The following is a 21973-nucleotide window of genomic DNA, read 5'->3' on the forward strand; positions in this document are numbered from 1 at the left end:
AGTTGTATATTATGAATTTCAAATTTTGTTTGTTCTCCTTGTAAAGAAAAAGATTGATTTCAGGGAGAGAGTATGATAATCAATAAAAATGAAATTAAGAAATTTACAATAAAAAAATTATTAGACTAATAAAAGATTAAAGATTAAAATGAGAAAAAGATATAAAAATAGAGTACTCACACATAGTTAAATTCAAGATTAGTGATGAGGACATGTTCTGATAGTTTTTCTTTTACTATTCTCAATGTTACACTGTAATCAAACATCATTCCATCAAACCACAAATATAAGTATTGTATACTTACATACAATTTTAAATTAGTAGTTAAATTTGCATATATAACACTAAATTTACTTATGAATTCACACTGTACATATTAATAGGTAAGTAAATGAAATATCTCTCAGTGATATTTGTTTATTTATAATATCAATGTCATAATAGTAATAAACAATGTACGATATTGAGACTTAACCTGCTTGTGGACAAATAAAATTATTTTTATTGTTATCCATCACAAAATAGAATCATTTCACTATTTATCACACATTAAATATCTCATGTCATTTTAGATATATAAGTATACAATTTATAACTTATTTAATCTCTTTTACATTGTCCTTAATATATAATTATTCATATATAAACCAATGGATTAGGATTCAACAAAAGAAGCTTCAACATAAGTTGTAAAGACAACCAATGCTAAAATAAGAGATTTCAGTTATTTTGAACATTTTAAATGTCATTGATGCATAAAGTACGTTGATTTTTACATCGGTACACTACCCATGATATAATATGTTCCTTATTTAAGAATTTTTTTTATACCCACTGTTATATGTAACTATAATGTAAAAGTAATATATACTACATGAAGTGTAATGTAGAAAGTTCTATGAATTTTACCACCTACATTTTATGTAATTTCTATTGCAATTTTATGAAGAGATAAAATAATATTTTGATGCTAATAATTACAAGAGCAGAAAAAAAAGTAAAAGTGCACCAATTGTTTGTATTTTCACCCAATTTTATGAGTTATATTATTCTTTTTAATATGAAAATAATTGCTAAGTAGAGTTACCTTGGAATTATAAATCACCTCCATAATAAGTTTGACTTTTCAAAGCAAAGGATATGTAAGCTAAGGAAGTTTAGCACTAAAGAGCTTGTTAATTACTTGTAAACAAATATTTAAAAAACCTTGTGACATCCAAATTTATTAAACAAATTCCTTCAATTTGATCCATTTTATATTTATAAAATCTATATTTAAAAATATTAAAAGAATTGTACTATTAATTGACTTTTGTCATACCAGAAATCTAATTGTAAATTACATCGCATTAAATATTTTTAAGAAAAAACGAACCTTCAAAATTAACGTGAATGACTAACAGGAAAAAGAGAACTAACTTCAGAAACTTCCTATCTATATATTTACTTTAATAATTACATTAATTAAAATTAATTTTTTTTCCTTAATTAATTGCAATAACCACCATTGGAAACACGACGCGTGTTCCTTATTATTGTCCCATCCTTTGAAAATTCAAATAGACCCATTCTTATTTTCCACAAACTTCTACGTTTGTTACTTCACTCTCTCTCTCTCTCTCTCTCTCTGTTTTCAGTGTTCCACATCCATGGCCAAGTCTTCTTCTACCACTCTCTCTCATATCCTTTCTTCTTCTTCTTCTTCTTCATCAATTCAAAGCCAAACTCCAAAAATACAGCTTCTGGATTTGGGCTCTCTCTCAGTGAAAACCGCCACTTACACTTCCCTCAGAGACGTGCTTCCTTATTCCGCCGCCGCCGTTAACTCCCCCGCCGTCAACCACTACCACGTGCCCATCCGCAACCGCCTGGTGAAGCAGGCCGCATGGGCCTACCTCCAGCCCATGTCCACTTCCCCCAGCGGCGGCCCATCAGGCCAACACTTCTTCCGGCGCAACCCTCTCGCCACGTGTCTCTCCTTCATATACCACCACATACTCCCTTCCCTCACCCGAACCCTCCACCGAATTCTCCACATCTTCCCTTGCTTCCTCCCTGTAATCTTATGATACCATAACAATATAATATTACAGCCATTTTTTCTCACTCAAAATTCAAAGAGGTTATTGCTTATTGCTTATTGCTTATTGCTTATTGCAAATGTATATATTATTATATATATTATATCAGAGCATGTTTACATACATACATATATATATATATATATATATATATCGGTGAATGATAGTTCTGGAAAGAGGAAACGGAGTCTAGGTTTTTCAATCTCAGGGGATTGAGTTTGTGAGGACTATTTATGTATATATGTACAACGCTGTTATCACTGTTGTTTCTGTTGGTGTTGACGTGTCGGGGTTCGAGGGGTTCGAGGGCTTTGTGGTTGTTGTTGAGAATCTAAGCGTCTGAGCCTGGCGCGTGCCTGCGTGATTCTGTCCTTGACGCTCACGGGCTCGTCGTCGTCGCGGTGGCCTTCGCCGTCGACTCCGACGGTTTGTGGGTCCCGCGCTTGTTGATGTTCTTTGTATTCGGATTTGGAAACGTTGTGAAGTTCGACGGTTTGGGTTTGGTTGTTGGAAGGGTAGTTCTTGCCCTTGCTAAGGGTAGTGCTCTGCTTCATGAAGGATGATTGAGCTTGCTTTGGAGCTTCTTCTGGGGCACTTTCAGACCGTCCCTCTTTTTTCTGCAATGGGTTGTGCTACTTCCCTGTTATACTTTTCACACTATTTCTATATATATATATATATATATATATATATATATATATATATTATAGTATTCACACAAATGATATATGGTAGTCGGAATATATTCTCATACAGACTTTTATTTATCACAATTTTTAATTGAATTGATTGATACACTTTTCATTTTCTTGTTATGTGATGTTATTATTTTTATTTTTATAGTATACCGATGATGAGATTCCATTTATAAAAACATTCTGCATAAATTTTATTTTTTGTTTCACGAAAAATATTACATTTGATCTACATGGTAATGAGAAAACTAGTAAAAAGGGAAAGAATATAGGTGTAATTTTAAAGAATTTTTGGAGGTGTGATTGTAATTTATTGTAATTACATGTGATTAATGTGACGTACAAAAAGTTATTAATATTGTAAAAAAGTATATGTAATTCGAAAAAGTCAATGATTTATTTTCTAACACTTATTTGAAACAATAAAATTTTGTAGATTTAGGTTTTATTGTGATTTAGCAAAACTTTAGCATATAGTTGAAAAGGAAAATGTTAAGGAATATATCTCTTGTGCATGGCCGTGATGAATTTGGATTTTGATATTTTTGTTAATTTTAATTATTTTAAATATGACGTGACGTGTGGTTTGGTATGACAATAACTACATGGAGACGATACTACATTAAATGCGTGTAGATAAATGTTACATTCAACCATGGAATTAATTATGATAAAAAAATTTAAAAATTAATGGATGAAATTTCTGAAAGAATTAAATCAACGTCGACGAGGGCTAATAAATAGACAGCAAACACTAAAAAAATATTTGATCTGAGTTTATATGAGATAAATATATATTAGTGTGGGATTATGGATACATACACATAATCACTCAGTTGAGAACTAACATTATTTCTAATGACATGTATATATATATATATTATATATTTTATATCTTATAGAATGAGAGAGAATGAGGTAGTAAGAAGAAAGAAGGGTCCTAATTCAATCAACTCTAGACTTTACCTCTGAATTAGGGTTTGCTGAAAATTTATGAGATTGAGAAGCCATTTGATGAAGAGCTTGAAGAAATGCAGTTTGGCCATATTTTGCAACGAATTGCCAATAAAATATGACATAATCCCATCCTCTTGCCTTCCACTCCATTATTTTTCTGTCAATGTCATTCTCATGCTTTGATACATATGGCTTCAAAAATGTCTCATAAATGTATCCTGTTCCCTGTAACAGTTCATATTTATTTTAGAACATTAAAATCAGTTTATTTTAAAGGTATATTAAAAATCCAATACTAAAAGTTTCAACCAAGAATCTATTTATGTTTCTTTTAATACATTTTTACTTTTTTTGTTAAAAATTAAAATTGAAAGTTTCATTGTAGAAATGATAAAGTTGGAAAGAAAAACAAGATTCACAACAATAAATCTTAAAATTTTAAGATTTGAAATGATGTCAAGTTTCTTATGTGAAAAAAATCATATTTCATTCATAATGAATCTATACCAATATAAAATAATTCCAACACTATTAATATCTAAAAATTACAGTATTAATCATCAAAAACTACAACAGTACGTAATTTATTTAGTACTTTGTCTTTGCTGCATAATGTTATGACTAATTGTTTCGCAGTATTAAACTAATTCAAACAGCTTGGTTGGTTTGATGTTTGGAGTCTTTAAAAAAAAATTGAAAGTCACTCACAATTAATGCATATTTTTCATATATGAGGAGTATGATTTATTTCTATTTCTAATTAAATTAAATTCAACTCAATGCATAATTGATCGAATCTTGTATAATTAATTAGGTCAATGATCCAAATTCTAATCTGGCCAAAATTATTATAAAAATGTTTATTATTTAACTAGTTTAGTTGTTTATTATTCTTTAATTTGTTTTGGTTTTGATACTTAACTTGTAATTATAAACTTTTTAATTTCATTTGTAATAATTATAATTATCTAAAAAGATATTTCAAACAGTTTATCTGCTCTATAATATATGTAAAGACTCCTTATACATATGTAGAATACATACATATGTAGAATACGTGGATCCAACTTATTCAGTGAGACTCGGTAAAAGTCAACTAGTTATATTTTTAAAAGTGTGTTGTTGTGGTATATTATATATACACATCATTTCAGTAGCATCACTTTTGTAGGTAATGTTTCACATAGAATATATAAGAGAAATGATACTTTTCACATACTACAAATTTAGTACATGTATTTAATATTATTATTTTTTACCTTTTCTTTTATTTTTCTTTTTTAAAAATACAAAAATTTATTTATTTATAACTATTTTATCTTTATAATATATATTAAATGAATATAAATGTATTTTATCTTATCATTGTCTCTAATATATAAAGCATAACATAAACATCAGAATGGATATCTAATCATTCTTTTCCCTCTCAAACAAGAAAGATGACAAATAGTATTAAAATAACTCAAGAAAATGTGTATAGAAGAGAACAAAAATAGGCTTACTTTAGTTTTGGGATACCACAACCAGACGAAGAACACCAGCTTCATCTCTCCATACAATGGCAGCCTTCATAAAATTCAGAGTTAAAATTTTTGGTTGAAGCTAAATCAAGAGGAAACAATATCCAATATGCTCAACACTTACCAGCCAAAAAATATGTCTGGAAACTTTTCCAATACAGTGAAAAGTGCCACAATGATCCTGCAAATAAACCATGGAAAATGTATTATGAATCAAAGCTTAGATTTAGCAACATCTTCAACATGAATTTTATAATATACCATGCATGAACAGAATCAACAAGATATCTTCCCATTCAACTATCAACCTTATCTGCTATTCTTAACCTCACATGCACTCAAAAGGGTCAAGCTTATCTTCTGAAAAAAAGAGAGTAATTTCTTCGGTTGAACATTGAATATCAAAGTTTTCAACAAAGAAAAGTTGCAAGACTTAAACTAAAAGACATTTTTCACACAACATCAACATTCATGTTTGTATTTAAATTTTAAGTTTAACTTAATTTCGAAAGAAGGTTTTGCTCTACAACGATCTTAACAAATGATTTATAATATAAGTTTTGCAATGGAAATTGACCTTATTTCTCCATTACCATCATGTGTAATAAATAATGAACATGAAAAAACAGACTCAAAACATTACACTGTACAGATTTTTGTAAACTAATATTTCTCTAAGAGGGGTAAAATTGATAAGACTATAAGAAAAGAAGGATAGAGAGACGTATTTGTGTACCAATATTTACACCAGAAGCGAAGTTCCTCCATGTCTATCCTATTTTTCTCCACAGTTTTGTAGCATTCAAATCCAGGGTATGCATACCCCAGAAGGAGTCTGCAATTATAATGCAAGAAATGGATAAATAACTTTTCATAACATAATAAAAAAAACAAACAGTAAGAAAAAAAAAGGACGTACATAAGGATTCGGTTGATGAAATCGCCTAACATCTTGAAGAAACAGTGGAAATGAAGTCTGAAAAGGAAAAGAAGGAAACCCTAAAAGTGTTGACAAAGATGAAATGAGGAAACCCTAAAAGATGAAATGATGAAACAATGAACTTACAAGTTTTTGTTAGATAGGTTTGAGAGATTGAGAGGCACAGAATTCAAATGGGTGTGGGAATTGGGGTGCCTCCAAACCCAATTCCAAAGGAATATTAAAAAGTGTAGATTTTTTTCTTTTTTTATACTTTAGAAAGAAATGTGGTTTAATCCTGAAGAAGAATGGCCTCTGATTCTCACTTTTTCTCAAACGAAATGTGGAAGAAGAAGCCTTAGATTGCAGGTAACAAGAAAAGCCTCCTTCAACACCAAATATATAGTGCTGCAGTTACATCTAACGACGTTAACACGACCAATTCTGTTTTCCATTTTTTTAATGATGCAAGATGTTTTTCCAATAATAGAAAAATTGAGGAATTTCTTGCCTCAAACGCTTCTCTTCAATTTTAGTTCCAGGGATTTCTTCCAACGGTTTAGCGGTTGCGCACGCACGGAATCGAGGACTTTTTTGTTATTTCGCTCATCGTAACTGGTTTTGTAAATACATGGAAAATTTTGTGGAAGAAAAAAACTATAATGTAAATGTATATATAATTTTGCTATAATAGTTAATGCTTAATTTTTTATAATGTAAATGCACTTCCATTTAGAATCAAGTACACGATTATTAATTAGATTTCTGATGTTCATATATGATAAAATTTAAATTAAAACACTCAAAAAGACCCTAAGTCAAAATAGTAATAACTATATTACTTTAAATGATGTTATTAACAATTATTATAATCACAAAGGGGATGTTAGTTCAAGTGAACGACAAAATGGAAAATAGAGTGGATGACATAGGTACTGGGTGTAGGACTTATAGATGTTTATGTAGATGATGGTATGTACAAAACATTGTATAAGAGAATGTGACATTTGAAGTGAATTTAAATGAAAAAGACACTGATAAAAAGACAATGAATCAGTTCATGGCTATACATACTCAAACAAAATCAAATGACAAAGGATTGTCTAATGATGATTGACGATTAGAATTTTTAGTAAGTCCGCAAGGACAGTGAAAGTGAGAGTGAGGGTGATGAAAGAGAGAAGTGTGACCAAGTATAAATGAGAAGTGTGAACAACTTTTACAAATAAGCAGGCAGTTTATGGAGGTTGTTAGAAGTTATGCAGTGCATCTTGACAAAATTTGAAGTTCGTTAAAAATGATAAATCATAAGGGTTAAAGTCAAATGCATAGGTGCCCAACGAATGTGTTAATGGAACAACTTATGCGTATTTGACTTTATGTAAAACTTGACATTTGAGGAAAATTGTGAATATGCATAGTTGCAACAGAGAATTCAACACTAATATGATGAATGCTAAGTGATTGAGTGATACCTTAGATAAGTGCCTACATAGAAATTCCAAATTTGATGATAAATCATATACGTATTAAAATTGTTAGGAAATAGAATATGAATGTGTCAATATCTAAAATTTGTAGAACGAGGTTAATGGCATTAGGCCAAGTAGAAAGTTCATTTAAAGTCCAATTTATGAGAACTTATGACTATGAATTGTTGAGATATAACTCTAGATCAACAGTAAAAGTGAAAGTTGACAATGACAACGAGTGATACAATATTCCAGAGAATTTACGTTTGTTTAAAAGCTTGCAAGGATAACTTTGTGTCTTGTAGACCCATTATTAGTTTGGATGTGTGCTTTTTGAAAGGAAAATGTAAGGGAGAGTTACTAACTATTGTGGGTCGGGATCCTAATGAGCATATGTTACGATTGACCTATTCTATTGTAGAAGTCAAGAACAAAGAAACATGGACGTGATTTTTGGAGTTATTGTTGCAGACCTTGGAGATATGATGTATGTGGTTTTTCTTCCTTACCAACACATTAACGAAATGTACATACCTTAAACACGTTTTTTTCCATTGAAATAAGTATTGGTCAAGATTTAGATTTACAAGTCAAGCAGTTTGTGGACATACTTAACAACAACATGAGTGAAACTTTTAATAGTGTCATTATAATGCTAGAGAATACTCATTATAACCATAGAAGATATTAGACTTTATCTCATGAAAAGATAGGGAAACCAACAGAGTGAAGGTCTCAACTTTAGGGCATTCCATCTGCCTGAAGATTAAAAAAAAGACTTGAAAGAGAATCAAATTTAACAAAAATATTGGATCCCGATTGGATCCCGAGGTAAGGGTAAAATTTTGTACTATTTTTTAACACATGTTGCTTTGACTTTGTTCATTTTCAACTTATTTGTGTACTTTTTGGAAAAGTTAGTTAATACAAAATTTGTTTGAAGTTTAGGCATGCTTCAATAATTGAGAACAAGTTCGTAGACAACCTATATAGTGAAGAATGTAGCTGCAAGAAGTGGACTAATTAGTGACATCCCTTGCTGCCATGCAATTGCAACAATGACGTTTTTAAATTTAAATCTAGAAGATTATATACTTCATTGGTTCAGAGCTCCACATACTGAAGAAACATATGCATCCATCGTCTATCTAGTAAATGGTCACCTTTTATGGCAAATAACATCATTTCCATGATGTCCTTGTCCACCGATTAAGAGAAAGTTGCCTAGAAATCTAAAGAAAAAGAAAAAGGTTGGAGCAATGAGAGTTAAGGAAGGATGGTAACCAAATGAGCAAAGGTGGCATTGAAAAAATATAACATTTGTCGAATAATTCACCATAACATAAATAATTTACCATTACATCCATAACATTACATAACTTACACTTTAACTCAAATTCGTTGCCCTGAACACAGTAAACCAAAGCATAGGGTGGCAATCTAAAGGCATCAATTTAAACACAAACACACCATAACTATGTTCATAACACCAATAATACAAATGACTCTTACTAACAATTGCATCCTTTTTTTTTAAACTTTCAGTGAATTCTTCATATATTGAATCTTCCTCATTTATCTGGCAATGATAACATCTCTTTCATTAACATTTTCTTCAGAACACCACTTGAAATAATTACACCACATGACATTAGAGAAATCATTATGTTGTTCAACACAAAATAAGAAAGACAATGCTAATTACCAACAAATATCTCCATTAAAAATAATTAAATATGTTATTATTAGTATAACCTTGTAATTAAGACAACCTCAAAATTGTCTCCCTAGCATTCTTTGATGTTCTTGTCATTCTTACCACTGATCATCTCACTGCAATTGCAAATGGCGATTATCCCAATTCTTCTTGAACCACCACCATGTGAGGAATGACATACTTCGATACCTCCAAACTATTACAATAAGATGAAAAAGATTGGCAACCAGACATACCTTACTAAGCAATGAACACGAGTTTCTGTCAAGGGAGGACTATGCAAAATCAATGAAAGATCCTACCATAAAACCCACACACAGTTCAAAAACCCTAGTTCATAAACCCTTTTTATGGCCAATTTCGGTTCCAATATACAATTAATTAAGTTAATTTCAAGTAAGATTGTGCTAGCCGAGCCACATAAGAAAAAGAAACAGTTCATTCAAACATTGCCAACGTGTATAGTCTGTTGTTAATAATTTAGACGACGTAATGAAAAATGACCAAATTGAACATAAATTACGAAAATTGGAATCATATTGAATATAAAAAAATAAGTCCCACATTTAAAAAAAGTCATTAAAAATAGAAACTAAAAGAGTATTTAAGAAAAAAAATTATAATTTATATGTGTATATAATTGTGCTATAATAGTTAATGCTTAATTTTTTATAATGTAAATGCATTTCCATTTTAGAATGATGTACACGATTATTAATTAGATTTCTGATGTTGATATGATAAAATTTAAATTAAAACACTCAATTTTGGTAAGACCCTAAGTCAATAAAAAATATATATTACTTTATCTTAAAAGCATATATTTTTATCAACAAATAAATAAAACATTAACTAAAGAGTGAGTTTTAGAAAAACTTTATAGTGGAATAAAAGTTGTAAGAGATCTTAAAAATGGTATAACACAATAATAATAACTCAAATAATGTCTTTGTGCATTACTATTGTACTTGTATTTGTGGAATTATTTATATTAATATTAGAAATATCACTTATTATTTATAAAACATTCCGTTAAAAAAAGTCTAGAAATATAAATTTGTGTGAAATAAAGCATTATATATTCCTATGAATATATTTTTACGTTTTTCTTATCAGTCAGCATCTTCCATATATTGCAAACACATACATAAAACATAAAAGGAAAAATAAAGAAAAGAAATTTAGATTTACATAGTTTTAATAATCTTCTCGAACAAGTTCATAGTTCTGACTTATAACTTAATCACGTAAGCATTATTCAAGTAAAAGTAGGATAATCTTAACATTTGAGCTAACTTATCATTATTATAATATCACAATATTTTTATTACATATGAATTTATGTTTATTATTATTATTATTTTATTGAAAGATGAGTGTGCGACTTTTCAACGATACTGCACCGATTTATTGCTATTAAATTATTTATATAACGTGTCTCAAAATCCAGTATGTATTTTGACTGTGAAATGATACCACAAAGTAAGTGGTCCTTGTCTTTACCTCATACAGTATTAAATTATTGAGTTATGACATATGCTAGACACAGACCATTTATCCTATAAAGAAATTACGTAAAATTTTGTAAATTTAGTTCCACTCATATTTTAAAAGGATGTAACTTTTAGATTTGTATAATGTTGAGTTGAGTGAATGAGAAAATTGAAAATGAAGTAAAATATTAATTGCTAAAATTTCAATCATATTATCTTTTTTCTTTCCGACTTATTCCATTTTATAGTACTTTTTTACCAATTGAATATAAATACACGAGATATTTTAACATAAAACTTTATATCATAGATTTCAATAATTGGAATTTTTGCTTTAATATTGACCTAGGAGCTTTCTCTCAATATTGATTAGGATTCAGAAAAATTTTCAACCTACATTGACGAAAAAGTCATAAAAAAAATGTTTAATTAATAATATCATAAAAACAACAGTAAATAGAAGTTAACTTAAATAATTATGATCGACATTAAGTGGAAACATTTTCTGTCAATATTAATCAAGAAAAGTCTTTATCAATTTAAGTTGAAAATCTTGGTGAATATTAAAATAAAAAATTAAAAAATCATCAATACTAATATTTTAAATTATTGAAAATTATTTAACATTTAAATAATTATTACTTTTAATGCTAATTAATAAATTTGAAATGTTTTATTCAAATAACACATTTGAGAATTAAAATAATTTAAAATAAGAAATTTAAATTTAATATATCCAAATATATTGAAAATTTTGAAATTCCATATCAAAGATAAAATAAAATCAATTACTTTTGTACATGGAAATAAGAACTTTCCCGTAACTAACATCGTAGTCAGCACAAAAAGTATATATACTTTAATAAAATAATAACAATAATAATAATAATACATTTAAACATCTAAAATAACAAATATGCTATATGAAACCCTTAATTTATTTATGATAAATTAATCAATACTCTGAAAAACTGAATTATATAATTTTTTTGTAAACTAATTAAATATTTACTTAGAGTGATATTTATTTATTTTTTAGTTTGATTGAATTGGGCCTTGAAAAATCCATTAAACCTAATATTTCGTAAACAAAGTGGTTTTCCTTTCGGTGAAATCGGATAAAGCCCAATTGCAGCGAAGAAGCAGTTTACTCTTTTCTATTTCGTGTAGAAATTATTGGGTCAAGCCCATCATCTACTATTTTTCATCAACATGATATTTCAAAATAACCCAAAATATATTTACATTTTAAATTGTATATTTTGAAATACAAAAATTTATAGTATTACGAAAAGAAATTATGGAGCAAGAATTGCCGTTTTGTAATGGACGAAATGCCCAAATCTATCTATAACCCAATATCCTAAAATTTCCCTAATACTTATTTCTATACTAAAAAGCAAACACGTAACCTTTTTTTCTTGAAAATTAGTAGGTTATTTAATATTATTTTGTATTATTTTAATTTTTCAACATAATATATAATAACAAAGATCTTTCTATTTTTTTTGTACATGAATAATTTTTTTAATCTTTAAATATATCTTTATATATAATATAGAAGGACATTACTTTAAAAATAAAAATAAAACAAAATTATTAAAATACAGTGAGGAAAATAATATATCGAAAACACAGTGAGAAAAGAACTCCCACATAGATTAATAAAAAAGGCTATCTGCTCACAGTTTACGTGAAATTACAATTTAAGTGTTTATAATTTTAATTTTATATAATTGAATTTTTTATTACAAGGTACTTTTAATAAAATATACAATAGATAATAAATTAAAAACAATATCACAATGAAATAAATAATAATACTCACATATATTTATAATAGATTAAAAGAGACCATAAAAAAATCACACTTATATTTTAGTAGTATTCTATTTTAATAATTAATTTATTTAATTACATATTTATTTTTAATATAATAAATAGTAAATAATAATAATAATAATAAATGTGTGGTCCAGGTGAGTCTCTCACTCACTCCCATAAAACCCTCTTCCCATTTCCACAACTCTCTCAGTCTCTCAGCCTCTCACAGCGCACAACACATTGCATTCCGTTACTTTACCATAGCATTACCAATCACCAATGTCAAGTTCAGCAAGAAAACTAACCTTCAACACTGTCTCCGTCAGCTTGGGCTGTGGCACCTGCAGAAGGCCCAAGCTTCTCCGTCACATATTCCACCCCAAACGTCGCCCCAAGAGGCCCACCTTCCGAGCCCAAACCCATCACTGGTCGCAAGACAGAGACGACACTACTACCACCGCCACCACCAGTACCACAACCACCACCACCACCTTCTCTCCGTGCCATGTCGACTCTTCCGCACAGTTCTGCGACTACGCCAAGAGCGTGCGGGGGTTCGGCCGTGTGGGGAGCGAGGGCGTGGCGGTGGAAAAAGACTCCGACGACCCTTACCTGGACTTCCGACACTCCATGCTCCAGATGATACTCCAAAACGAGATTTACTCCAAAGACGATCTCAGAGAACTTCTCAACTGTTTCCTCCAGCTCAATTCACCGGACCACCACGGCGTCATAGTCAGAGCCTTCACCGAGATCTGGAACGGCGTTTTCTCCGTCAGCTCCGGCACCACCGCATTCCACCGCAACCGCAAGACTCGTGACTTTTAGCCGCTCCCACGCGCCTCGCCAATCGTGTAATAATAACATTGTAACAACAGTAAGGTAGTTTAGTCCTTTAGTCACTGAGTAGCGCTTTGTTTGGATAAATCTGTAACCGGAAGAAAATACGAAGGTCTCTGGTAAAATCAATTTATGCACTTTTTTTTTTTACAAAAAAGATAATTTCTTAAAAATTTAGTGCATGACTTGATTTTAAACTACGAGAATAAAATTAAATATTAATTTTCGTATTTTCTTCCATTTATCCGAACACGTGTTCTAGACATGTTTATTGAACTACTATATTTGTAAGTTCAGATATTTGTAACGTTGTATTCTGCGGCGCGTTTGGATCTCCACCAACTTATTCTCATGTTTTCATTTTTGTAAGAGTGCCATTATTCTCGTTTGCATATAAGAAAATAATCACCTTTTCACCTTTTTTTTATATTTGAAACCAGCGATAAAAAAGAATCAGAAATAAAAGAAACTCAAAAGGTGTCCGTTTAAAAAAGATATAAATAAAAAAAGTGTTATTAAGAATTTGATGTATATGTATCATTACCCAGTTGCTTGTATTTGGAAAAAGGCATGCTCATCGTGTTTGCATTTTATTTTTATAATGACTGAAATAGCCACAACAATGAGAAGCAAGAAAATATAAGAATAATTACGAAATCACAAAACCAGTTTCTAACCCAACTCTTCACGTTGAATTATATATAAGTTTAATTTAACTCTATAAAATTAACACGTAACATCAATTAGGGAATGTAAAATTTGTAATTATACGAATGAATCTATAAAATTAGGAAAATGACACTTGAACAATCATTTTTGACAACATTTAGACACGCGCACACGTGTCTAAATTTTAGTGGTCTATTTTCATTTAATTTTTTCAACTGGACCACTCAAATTTAGACACGTATGCGCGTGTCTAAATATTGTCAAAAATGATTGTTCAAGTATCATTTTCCATAAAATTATTAATAAATGATCTAAATCTGAGTGAAATGTATTAGTTTTATATTTAGGTAATGAGAAATTTTGAAAGCCGAAAGTTGCAGTAGCCGTGCGGATGAGCGAATCCATGGAGTGATGAGTTGAAGAGATTTTGGTAAAAAATGGATGGCATTGGGATTTGAATGAAAATAATAAGAAGGATCCAAGTTGAGAGAGACAGAAGGTTTTAATGGCATTGAGTGACACGAGAATAGAAATTTTGGTGACAGAGCTTGCATGCACCATTTCCCATGTTGGCATTAATCCTTCTCTTCTCTCCGTACTCTTTGTTTTTAGTATACTTGCCAGTTGTGTGAATCAATTCTCTCTTGTTCCGTCTCAGTACTGTATTTTCTTTTTCCCTTTTTCTCTCTGCATTTTCTCACCCTTTGCATGCATTTAGTTCTTGTTTCTATTTACTTTCCCATTCATATTCACACTGCCAGCATCTCTATTAATATTTACAGCCTCTCTGAGGAGGTAGGTTCCAGCCTTCATCACCTTCACCACTCATTTATATCTCTGCTTTCTTCATTCATTAGAATATCTTTCAATCCTGATATTGACAAAGCCATATCTCAAAACCCTTCCTGCAATTTCTTCACTTTAACAGAACCTCCCACGTCATCAGATCAAACCTCTCAGAGAGAGAGAGAGAGAAATATCTAACAATAATAATATTTTTACTTTTCTTATTGATTTATCTCAAATTTATTTTATATTTTAAAACAAAAAAGTCGTATCATTTAGAAAATGAAATTTTGAGTATCCTTAGAAAAATAGTGTTTTTCTTTTGTTTGTTGCATGGTGCTGATTGCATGATGCTGATTGAAGAACCGAAAGAGGAAAAGGTATGGGTACAGATTTCAGTGAGTTCAATGTTCAAATGAGAAAAGAAAACCCAGAAAAATATATGTATTCAAATGTGACAGTGGATGGTCAAAGGATGGTCAACTCTGTAGCATGGCATCTTCATGGTAGTAGCAGTGAACACATGGTGGACCTTTATCCGAAACAAAATCCAGAACATAATAACTTTTTGGGATAAAGATATGCAACCAAGTTAGCAAGTTTTCCAACTCAGCCTTCCCAAATACTAGCTGTGAAGAGAAACATGTTCCTGTTTTTCACAGCATATGTTTCTTTAATGTTCCTTTTTTAATTATAATTGACAAATCGATAATGAACTTCCAGACACAAACTCCATCTGAGAAACATGTAGATTGTATCTGAGGAACATGATTAATGTTGAGATGATGGTTAAGCCTCTGAAAGAGACTCAATACACCATTCTTTTTATAGCGGGGAACATCTTTGTACTCGTGTAGGGCAGAGTTAACATGATTTGTTACCCGAATATAAAGAAAAGTTGTGTTATGAGTTATCAGAAACAAAGAGAGCCAAGCAAAGTTAGACAGAAAGATGTTGATCTTGTCTTGACAACAAAAGCAAACTTCCCTTCAGATGAATTATTCAACCAAGAGTTCAAAGAAATGGTTAAAGACCAATGTTAAGGAACTTTATCAATTGATAACTAAATATGATTTTAAACATTTTGTGCTTGCAAGTAATCTGATACTTACATATTTTAACAGTTAGTTAAATGCAAAAGTATGCTAATGAAAACATAAGATACTTCATTCGACAAAGTAGCCCAGAAAGAAAAAATGTTACATTTTTTACCTAAAGCATGTTTTATGCTATGACAATCACTTATTTTGCTTGAGTGTTTCTTTCTTGATTTTTTTCTTCATCCACAAATGGCGAGCTCGTGTTGATTGCATGAAAAGCTTTAGTGGAAACTTCTACAATTTAGAAATACGTGTTGATTTTGCTGGTATTCAAAGATGATTTCACCAATAAGCAATTTTTGAGTTAGATTAATGTTTATTTTAACTATTTTTTTGGTTGAATAGTACTCCCTTTGTTCTTCTACTTTCTTTTCAGTTTTATCAGCTATTTGTTCAACACATTGTTAATGATAAAAGTTTAATTTCTATGCACCAGATAAAGAAAACAAAAAAGAAGGCTTTCTCCGTAAATTAATTAAGAATCCTTTTGGTACCTTTTGGGTAGATTTTCACAAACAAACGAGTGACTTATTGATATTTAGATGGTCATTACTCTCCCAAAGAGTAACCCAAAGCTTAAAACTCTTTTTTATTTTTATAAATTTGAAACCAAACTCATACTTACTACATAAAAAAGACTTAAGGTTTAGGTCCCAATATTCCTCTTTGAAAAAAACAACTAACATAATTCATGTTAAGAAAATTAACATTCAAAAAGATAATAATTAAAATATATGATATGCAATTCTTAGTAATAATTTTAATGTGTTATGTTCGTTTTAATTTTTTATATTATTTAAGTCGTTATCTTTTTTATGATATCATTCGCACGTAACAAAAAAAAAATCCTATTTTAACTCGCACACGGCTTCAGTTTTAGAAAAACCGAAGCCTATAGAACGAATGGTCTCGATTTTTAATGAATCGATACCTAAAGACCGAATGACCTCGGTTGTTTGAGTGACCGAAGCAGTAGTTTATCGAACGGTCTCGGTGAACGCCTAATTAAGGCATTTAGTTCTGTCTAAGAGACCGAACGACCTCGGCTTTTTGCAGAATCGAAGCAATAGTTGACCGAACGGCTTCGGTTGAGCGCCTAACCGAGGCATTTAGTCCTGTACAAACTGTACAAACTGAATGACCTCGCTTGTTTGCAGAACCGAGACCTTTAGTCTTGTCATCCCTACAAATCCCTCTGCTGCCATTATAATGTACAGACTGAAGAGACCGAACGACCTCGCTTGTTTGCAGAACAGAGGTAGTAGTTGACCGAACGGCCTCAGTTGGGAGCCTAACCGAGGCATTTAGTCCTATCATCCTTGCAAATCCCTCTGCTTCCACTGTAATGTACAAACTGAAGAGACTGAACGACCTCACTTTTTTGCAGAACTGAGGCAGTAGTTGACCAAACGACTTCGGTTGAGCGCCTAACCGAGGCGTATAGGTTTAAATTATTTTTAAAAATGTCATTCACTGAAACTATTATGCATCGATTGACCGAACGACCGAGGTAGTAGAGCATTTATGGCATTACACCTCCACTTTCGCGAACAATTTTCTTCACACGATCTTTCTTCTTCCTCTAAGCAAACACTATTCTCCAGCACTGCCCACTGCTCGCGCCTACCCCTGCGCGTTCGTCGCGCCTCCTTCGTCGATCCTGCCCCGCCTCTGTGGCCTCTGTCGGACCGCCTCCTTCGCTCCTCCCTCGCGAGGACTCGCTCATATCTCACGGTTCTTGTGACCTTGTACCTTTGTCGCTCCGTTGCCGTGGGTCGTCGCCACTGGCATTCATTGCTGCCACCTCCGTTGTTGTCGCGTCATTGGTGTCGTCGCTGCTGCCTTCGCCGGTGCTTTCATGTCGCTGCCTGCATTTCGTGAACGAAGCATCCACCTCCATTTCGTTTTAGGCTGCTTGCATTGCTCTCTCGGCTGCACCACTGCCGTCGTCGCCACTGCCAGGTGTACCACTGCCGCTCTCTAAGGTTTTGAGTTTAGGGAATTTCTTTTTGGGGATCCGTTCGAGTTGTTTTGGTCCGTGAGGGCTGTTGATGGTTGCGCCAGTTGGAGAAGAAGACTTCGCAGTCCGGTAAAGGTGGCACAATGTTGGGTGGTGGTCCGGTAAAGGTGGCACGGTAAAGGTCTCGCGAGAGGCGGAAAATGTGGCGAAACCGATCGGTTCAAAAAATAAAATAAAAAATACTCTACTGCCTCGGTTAAGGTCTCAACCGAGGCAGTAGAGTCTGAGATACTACCTCAGTTCAAAAGGAACCGAGGCGAAAACCCTCACCTTTTTGACTCGGTTCAGAACCGAAGCATTAAGTTTATTCCTTTTTATCTCGCCTGTATATGTCTCGGTTGCAGAACCGGTGCCTATAAGCGAAAATAACCGGTGTCATTTTCCTTGATTGCACTAGTGACGACTTCTATAACCTAAACAATGTATAAATTTTAATTAAGAATTATGTTATATTTAAAATAGGTTGACTGGTTGACCGATTGGTAGGTCAATCAACTCACTGGCAATCCGACCGATTAGCAAGATGATCATATACATAAAAGAGGTTGGATTAATATTTAATTAATGATAATTACATATCAACCAACTAATATTGATTAAGATAGATTAAACCAATAAAAAAGTAAAAACTCATAACACTAACTATAAATGAAGGTCTAAAATATGGTTATTGACACGTCACTGTATTTAATATCTTTCTGATTGGTCATTTATCGACTTTAGCATCACAATACTTTTTTACAAGTACCATATGAGTTACCATATGAGTAGTAGTGTTTGATAAATGAGAGACTTTTAAAACTAAATGAACAAGAGAAAGGAATGGAAGACCAAACAATTGGAGAATTAGTAATATTGCCAATTGTCGAACTAGCGATAAAAGAGAGGAAGTGGAGCACAAATGATAACAATAAGTTGTTTTTGCTATTGGAGAAGAGAAGAGTTTGGGGTTCCAATTTTATTGAAGGGAGAAGAGAAAACAATAAGAGAATTTGGAGTTTCTAAAGTTTGGAATAAACTCACTGTGTAGATTGAAATTAAAACTGATAATAAATAACTAACAGGTAGTTAATACAGTGAATAATTATTTAATATTTTTTATAGTTTTGTATAATAAATCTGTCATTTACAAAAAAAATGTCACTTTTTATTATAGATGAACAGTAAGTTATCATTGTTTTCTATTTTTTTAATAGCAATTTTTTTTTAAAAAGAGAAATATGTGAAAGAAAAAGAAGTCTTTTAGAACTTAAAATTAGTTTATATCACAAGAAAATGTTTTATTATTTTTAGAAAAGATTGCAAGTGTTACAAAATTTATTTGTTGTCATTTTTCTATAGAATTTTCATCCATTTTTTTTTATTTTCTCTCTAGCTTTTATAGTCTTAAGTTTTATGTTTTTTCCAGTTAGATTCCAAGAGTTACAAGTTGACTAAGTCTATGTTATTTTTAAAAATAATACAAAATAGTTTTTTAAATTAGAACTTGTATATAAGTAATTAATTTATATAAAAGTCAGTTTATTTTTTATATTTTTTTTCTTCTAAAATCTTCATTAATAAACTCGTTTAAATATCTTTATTTCTTATTGTTTAACATCCAATCTATTAATCAGCTCATTTGAGTTGGTTTTAATTGTAAACTTTATCACGGTGTTTCTACCATTCCAAGCAAAACTTTACATTTATAGCTTCAATTTAAAACTATTTACTCTTCAGATAAGTTTGACATCTAAGTGTCATAAGGTTATTAGGAAATCTTTAAGCTTAAATATTATATTTGAAGAGATAACCTGAATATATTCTTTTGTAAAGTTTCTTATTAAAATATATTGATATAACACAAAATTATAACCATGAGAAATTACTCTCTCTTTTTGTCTTAAAAACATCTGTTCAATCAAACAATCAATAAAATATTATTAAAGTGAAGGTATACAAGTTGTAAGAAAAGTTTTACAGATATTTTAAAAATGATAAAGCATAGTAAAAGCAATAAAAAGTAAATTAGATTATTTATGTAAAAATATGTAATGTATTTTTGTAAAAAGATTAATAGAAAATGTGATTTGGAAATTTTGTGGCAATAAGAGTGATAAGGATAAAGAAGCAGTAGCATAGTGAATGGGGTTAGAGCAGTAGAATAGAACAAATCGGTACGTAAGGCTTTGTCACACTTCTCGTGGAAACAAATCTTCTTGGAAAATGAATGACCCAATGTTAGGTCATTATCTCACTAATTACAAGACGATATTTCATTATTGTCTTAAAGTTTGGATTCGATTCCCCAAGCTCTTTAAAATTGACACTAAAAAAACCTCTGCACTCTGTCTCTTTATTTCTCAGAAAAAGGGAAAAACAGCCATCTTTTGTCACAGAAAATCAGTATTCTTTTGTCACCAGATACAACAGTACTAGCCTCGTTTTTATTATGCACACTACTTTCTTAGTTTCAACAACCAATTGTTTTATTTATATTAAAAATATTATTTCACAAGAGAAAACAAGTCTTATATAAATGAGAATCTATCTTGAAATTTATTTTTTATGTTATCAAAAAATTTCGTGTTTTCTTAACAACACATTCTAAAATTTTTTTCTCTTTCATTCAGTTTGTTTTATTCTTTAAGAAAAAAATTAAGAGAGAAGGTTAGTTTTTTTTAAGTTTTTTTTATATTTATTTTTCTATTTTCAAGAGAGATTATCATTGTTTCTATTTATTTTTTATTACATTCTTTATTTATTATTAATATTTTCTTTCTTTTATTTTAATTGAGAATATTTGTGCTATTAATTATTCTGATATCAAATAGTGGTATCAAAATCATTGATTCATGTGATTATACTTGGATGCTATTAACATTATAATAGTGTTGTATTAGTGGATATAAAGTTATAATGTGAGAGTATATGAGTTATGACCAGTAAAGACTTCGTATTTAAGTGTGTTTATTAGTGACCCACATTTCTATCCTGAGGATTACCTGATACATGGTTCACGTTCTATTCAGTTGTTTCAATAAACATTCATAATGAAAAGTGCGTAAGTTTGTTTTAAAGTCATGACAACAAAATAAGAGATACAAAAGTTCAATGAAAATAATTTTTCATTGTGAAAACTAAAGATGAAGACAATTTTGAGAAAACACAATTGTCTAGTGGCGATTGAAGAAAAACTCGTGAAAATCATGGATCAAAAGTGGAAGGAAATGAATGATAATGCTATAGGAAGTTTGCAATTAGTAATCAAATAAGGTTTTATCCAGCATTGCAGAGAATACTATAGTGAAGGAGATTTGAGATACTATCATTAAATGTATGAGATTAATTCAATTCACACAAGAATATTCTTGAAGCGAAAACTCTACCCTCTTCGAATGAGTGAGTCCACATCAGTGACGAACCACATTAATAATCTTAATACGCTGTTTGCCCAACTTTCAACGGTAAATTAAAACATAGTTGAAAATGAACATGTGGAGCTTCTGCTACAAAGTTTACATGATTCGTATGATCAACCCATCATCAACGTAACAATTTATAACATTGATGGACACCTACACTTTGAAGATGTTGTCGGAGCTATTCTTGAAGAAGAATCCAAGAGGAAGAACAAAGTAGGTATTGTGGAAAGTTCAAAGCAAACAGAGGCTTTGGTGATCATGAGAGGTAGATCAACAAAATATGGATCTAGTGGGAGTCAGACTCATGATAGATCAAAGTCTCAGAGTAAGAAACATCTCAAATGCTATCATTATGAAAGGGAAGGGCATGTTAATAAAGATGGTTGACATTGGAAGAATGGAGGAAAGAACTCTAAAGCATCAACCACACAAGGTTGTGTTGCAAATACCTAAGAGGATACAAATATTGTAG

The 21973-nt window shown here is 30.9% G+C and overlaps 3 protein-coding genes across 3 annotated transcripts; 2 read left to right on the plus strand and 1 right to left on the minus strand.

Moving 5' to 3' along the window:
- Positions 1–1363: 1363 nt before the first annotated feature.
- On the plus strand, positions 1364–2134 carry LOC148194191 (uncharacterized). The gene has a single exon (XM_088096008.1). It carries the CDS (start codon positions 1651–1653, stop codon positions 2068–2070), a length of 420 nt encoding a protein of 139 aa, XP_087952134.1. The 5' UTR covers positions 1364–1650; the 3' UTR covers positions 2071–2134.
- Positions 2135–3580: 1446 nt separating this feature from the next.
- Positions 3581–6527, minus strand: LOC124820802 (HVA22-like protein j). Its single transcript, XM_047292569.2, has 6 exons — positions 6324–6527; positions 6177–6233; positions 5994–6092; positions 5382–5438; positions 5240–5303; positions 3581–3959 (listed from the first exon to the last, which is right to left on the minus strand). Exons 2-6 carry the CDS (start codon positions 6206–6208, stop codon positions 3723–3725), a joined length of 489 nt encoding a protein of 162 aa, XP_047148525.2. The 5' UTR covers positions 6209–6233; positions 6324–6527; the 3' UTR covers positions 3581–3722.
- A 6335-nt stretch (positions 6528–12862) lies between these two features.
- Positions 12863–13918, plus strand: LOC124820804 (transcription repressor OFP6-like). Its single transcript, XM_047292572.2, has one exon. It carries the CDS (start codon positions 12962–12964, stop codon positions 13508–13510), a length of 549 nt encoding a protein of 182 aa, XP_047148528.1. The 5' UTR covers positions 12863–12961; the 3' UTR covers positions 13511–13918.
- Positions 13919–21973: the final 8055 nt, after the last annotated feature.

Source organism: Vigna umbellata, chromosome 8, assembly GCF_029865625.1.
Source record: "Vigna umbellata cultivar VRB3 chromosome 8, Vumbellata_1.0, whole genome shotgun sequence".
NCBI classification, from domain to species: domain Eukaryota; kingdom Viridiplantae; phylum Streptophyta; class Magnoliopsida; order Fabales; family Fabaceae; genus Vigna; species Vigna umbellata.

Coding starts and splice junctions, on each gene's coding strand:
- LOC124820804 (XM_047292572.2), top strand. CDS start 12,962: ATGTCAAGTTCAGCAAGAAAACTAACCTTCAACACTGTCTCCGTCAGC.
- LOC148194191 (XM_088096008.1), top strand. CDS start 1,651: ATGGCCAAGTCTTCTTCTACCACTCTCTCTCATATCCTTTCTTCTTCT.
- LOC124820802 (XM_047292569.2), bottom strand. CDS start 6,208: ATGTTAGGCGATTTCATCAACCGAATCCTTAT. Junction 6,093..6,176: donor TTCATCAACCGAATCCTTAT/GTACGTCCTTTT, acceptor TTATAATTGCAG/ACTCCTTCTGGGGTATGCAT. Junction 5,439..5,993: donor CGCTTCTGGTGTAAATATTG/GTACACAAATAC, acceptor GTTTATTTGCAG/GATCATTGTGGCACTTTTCA.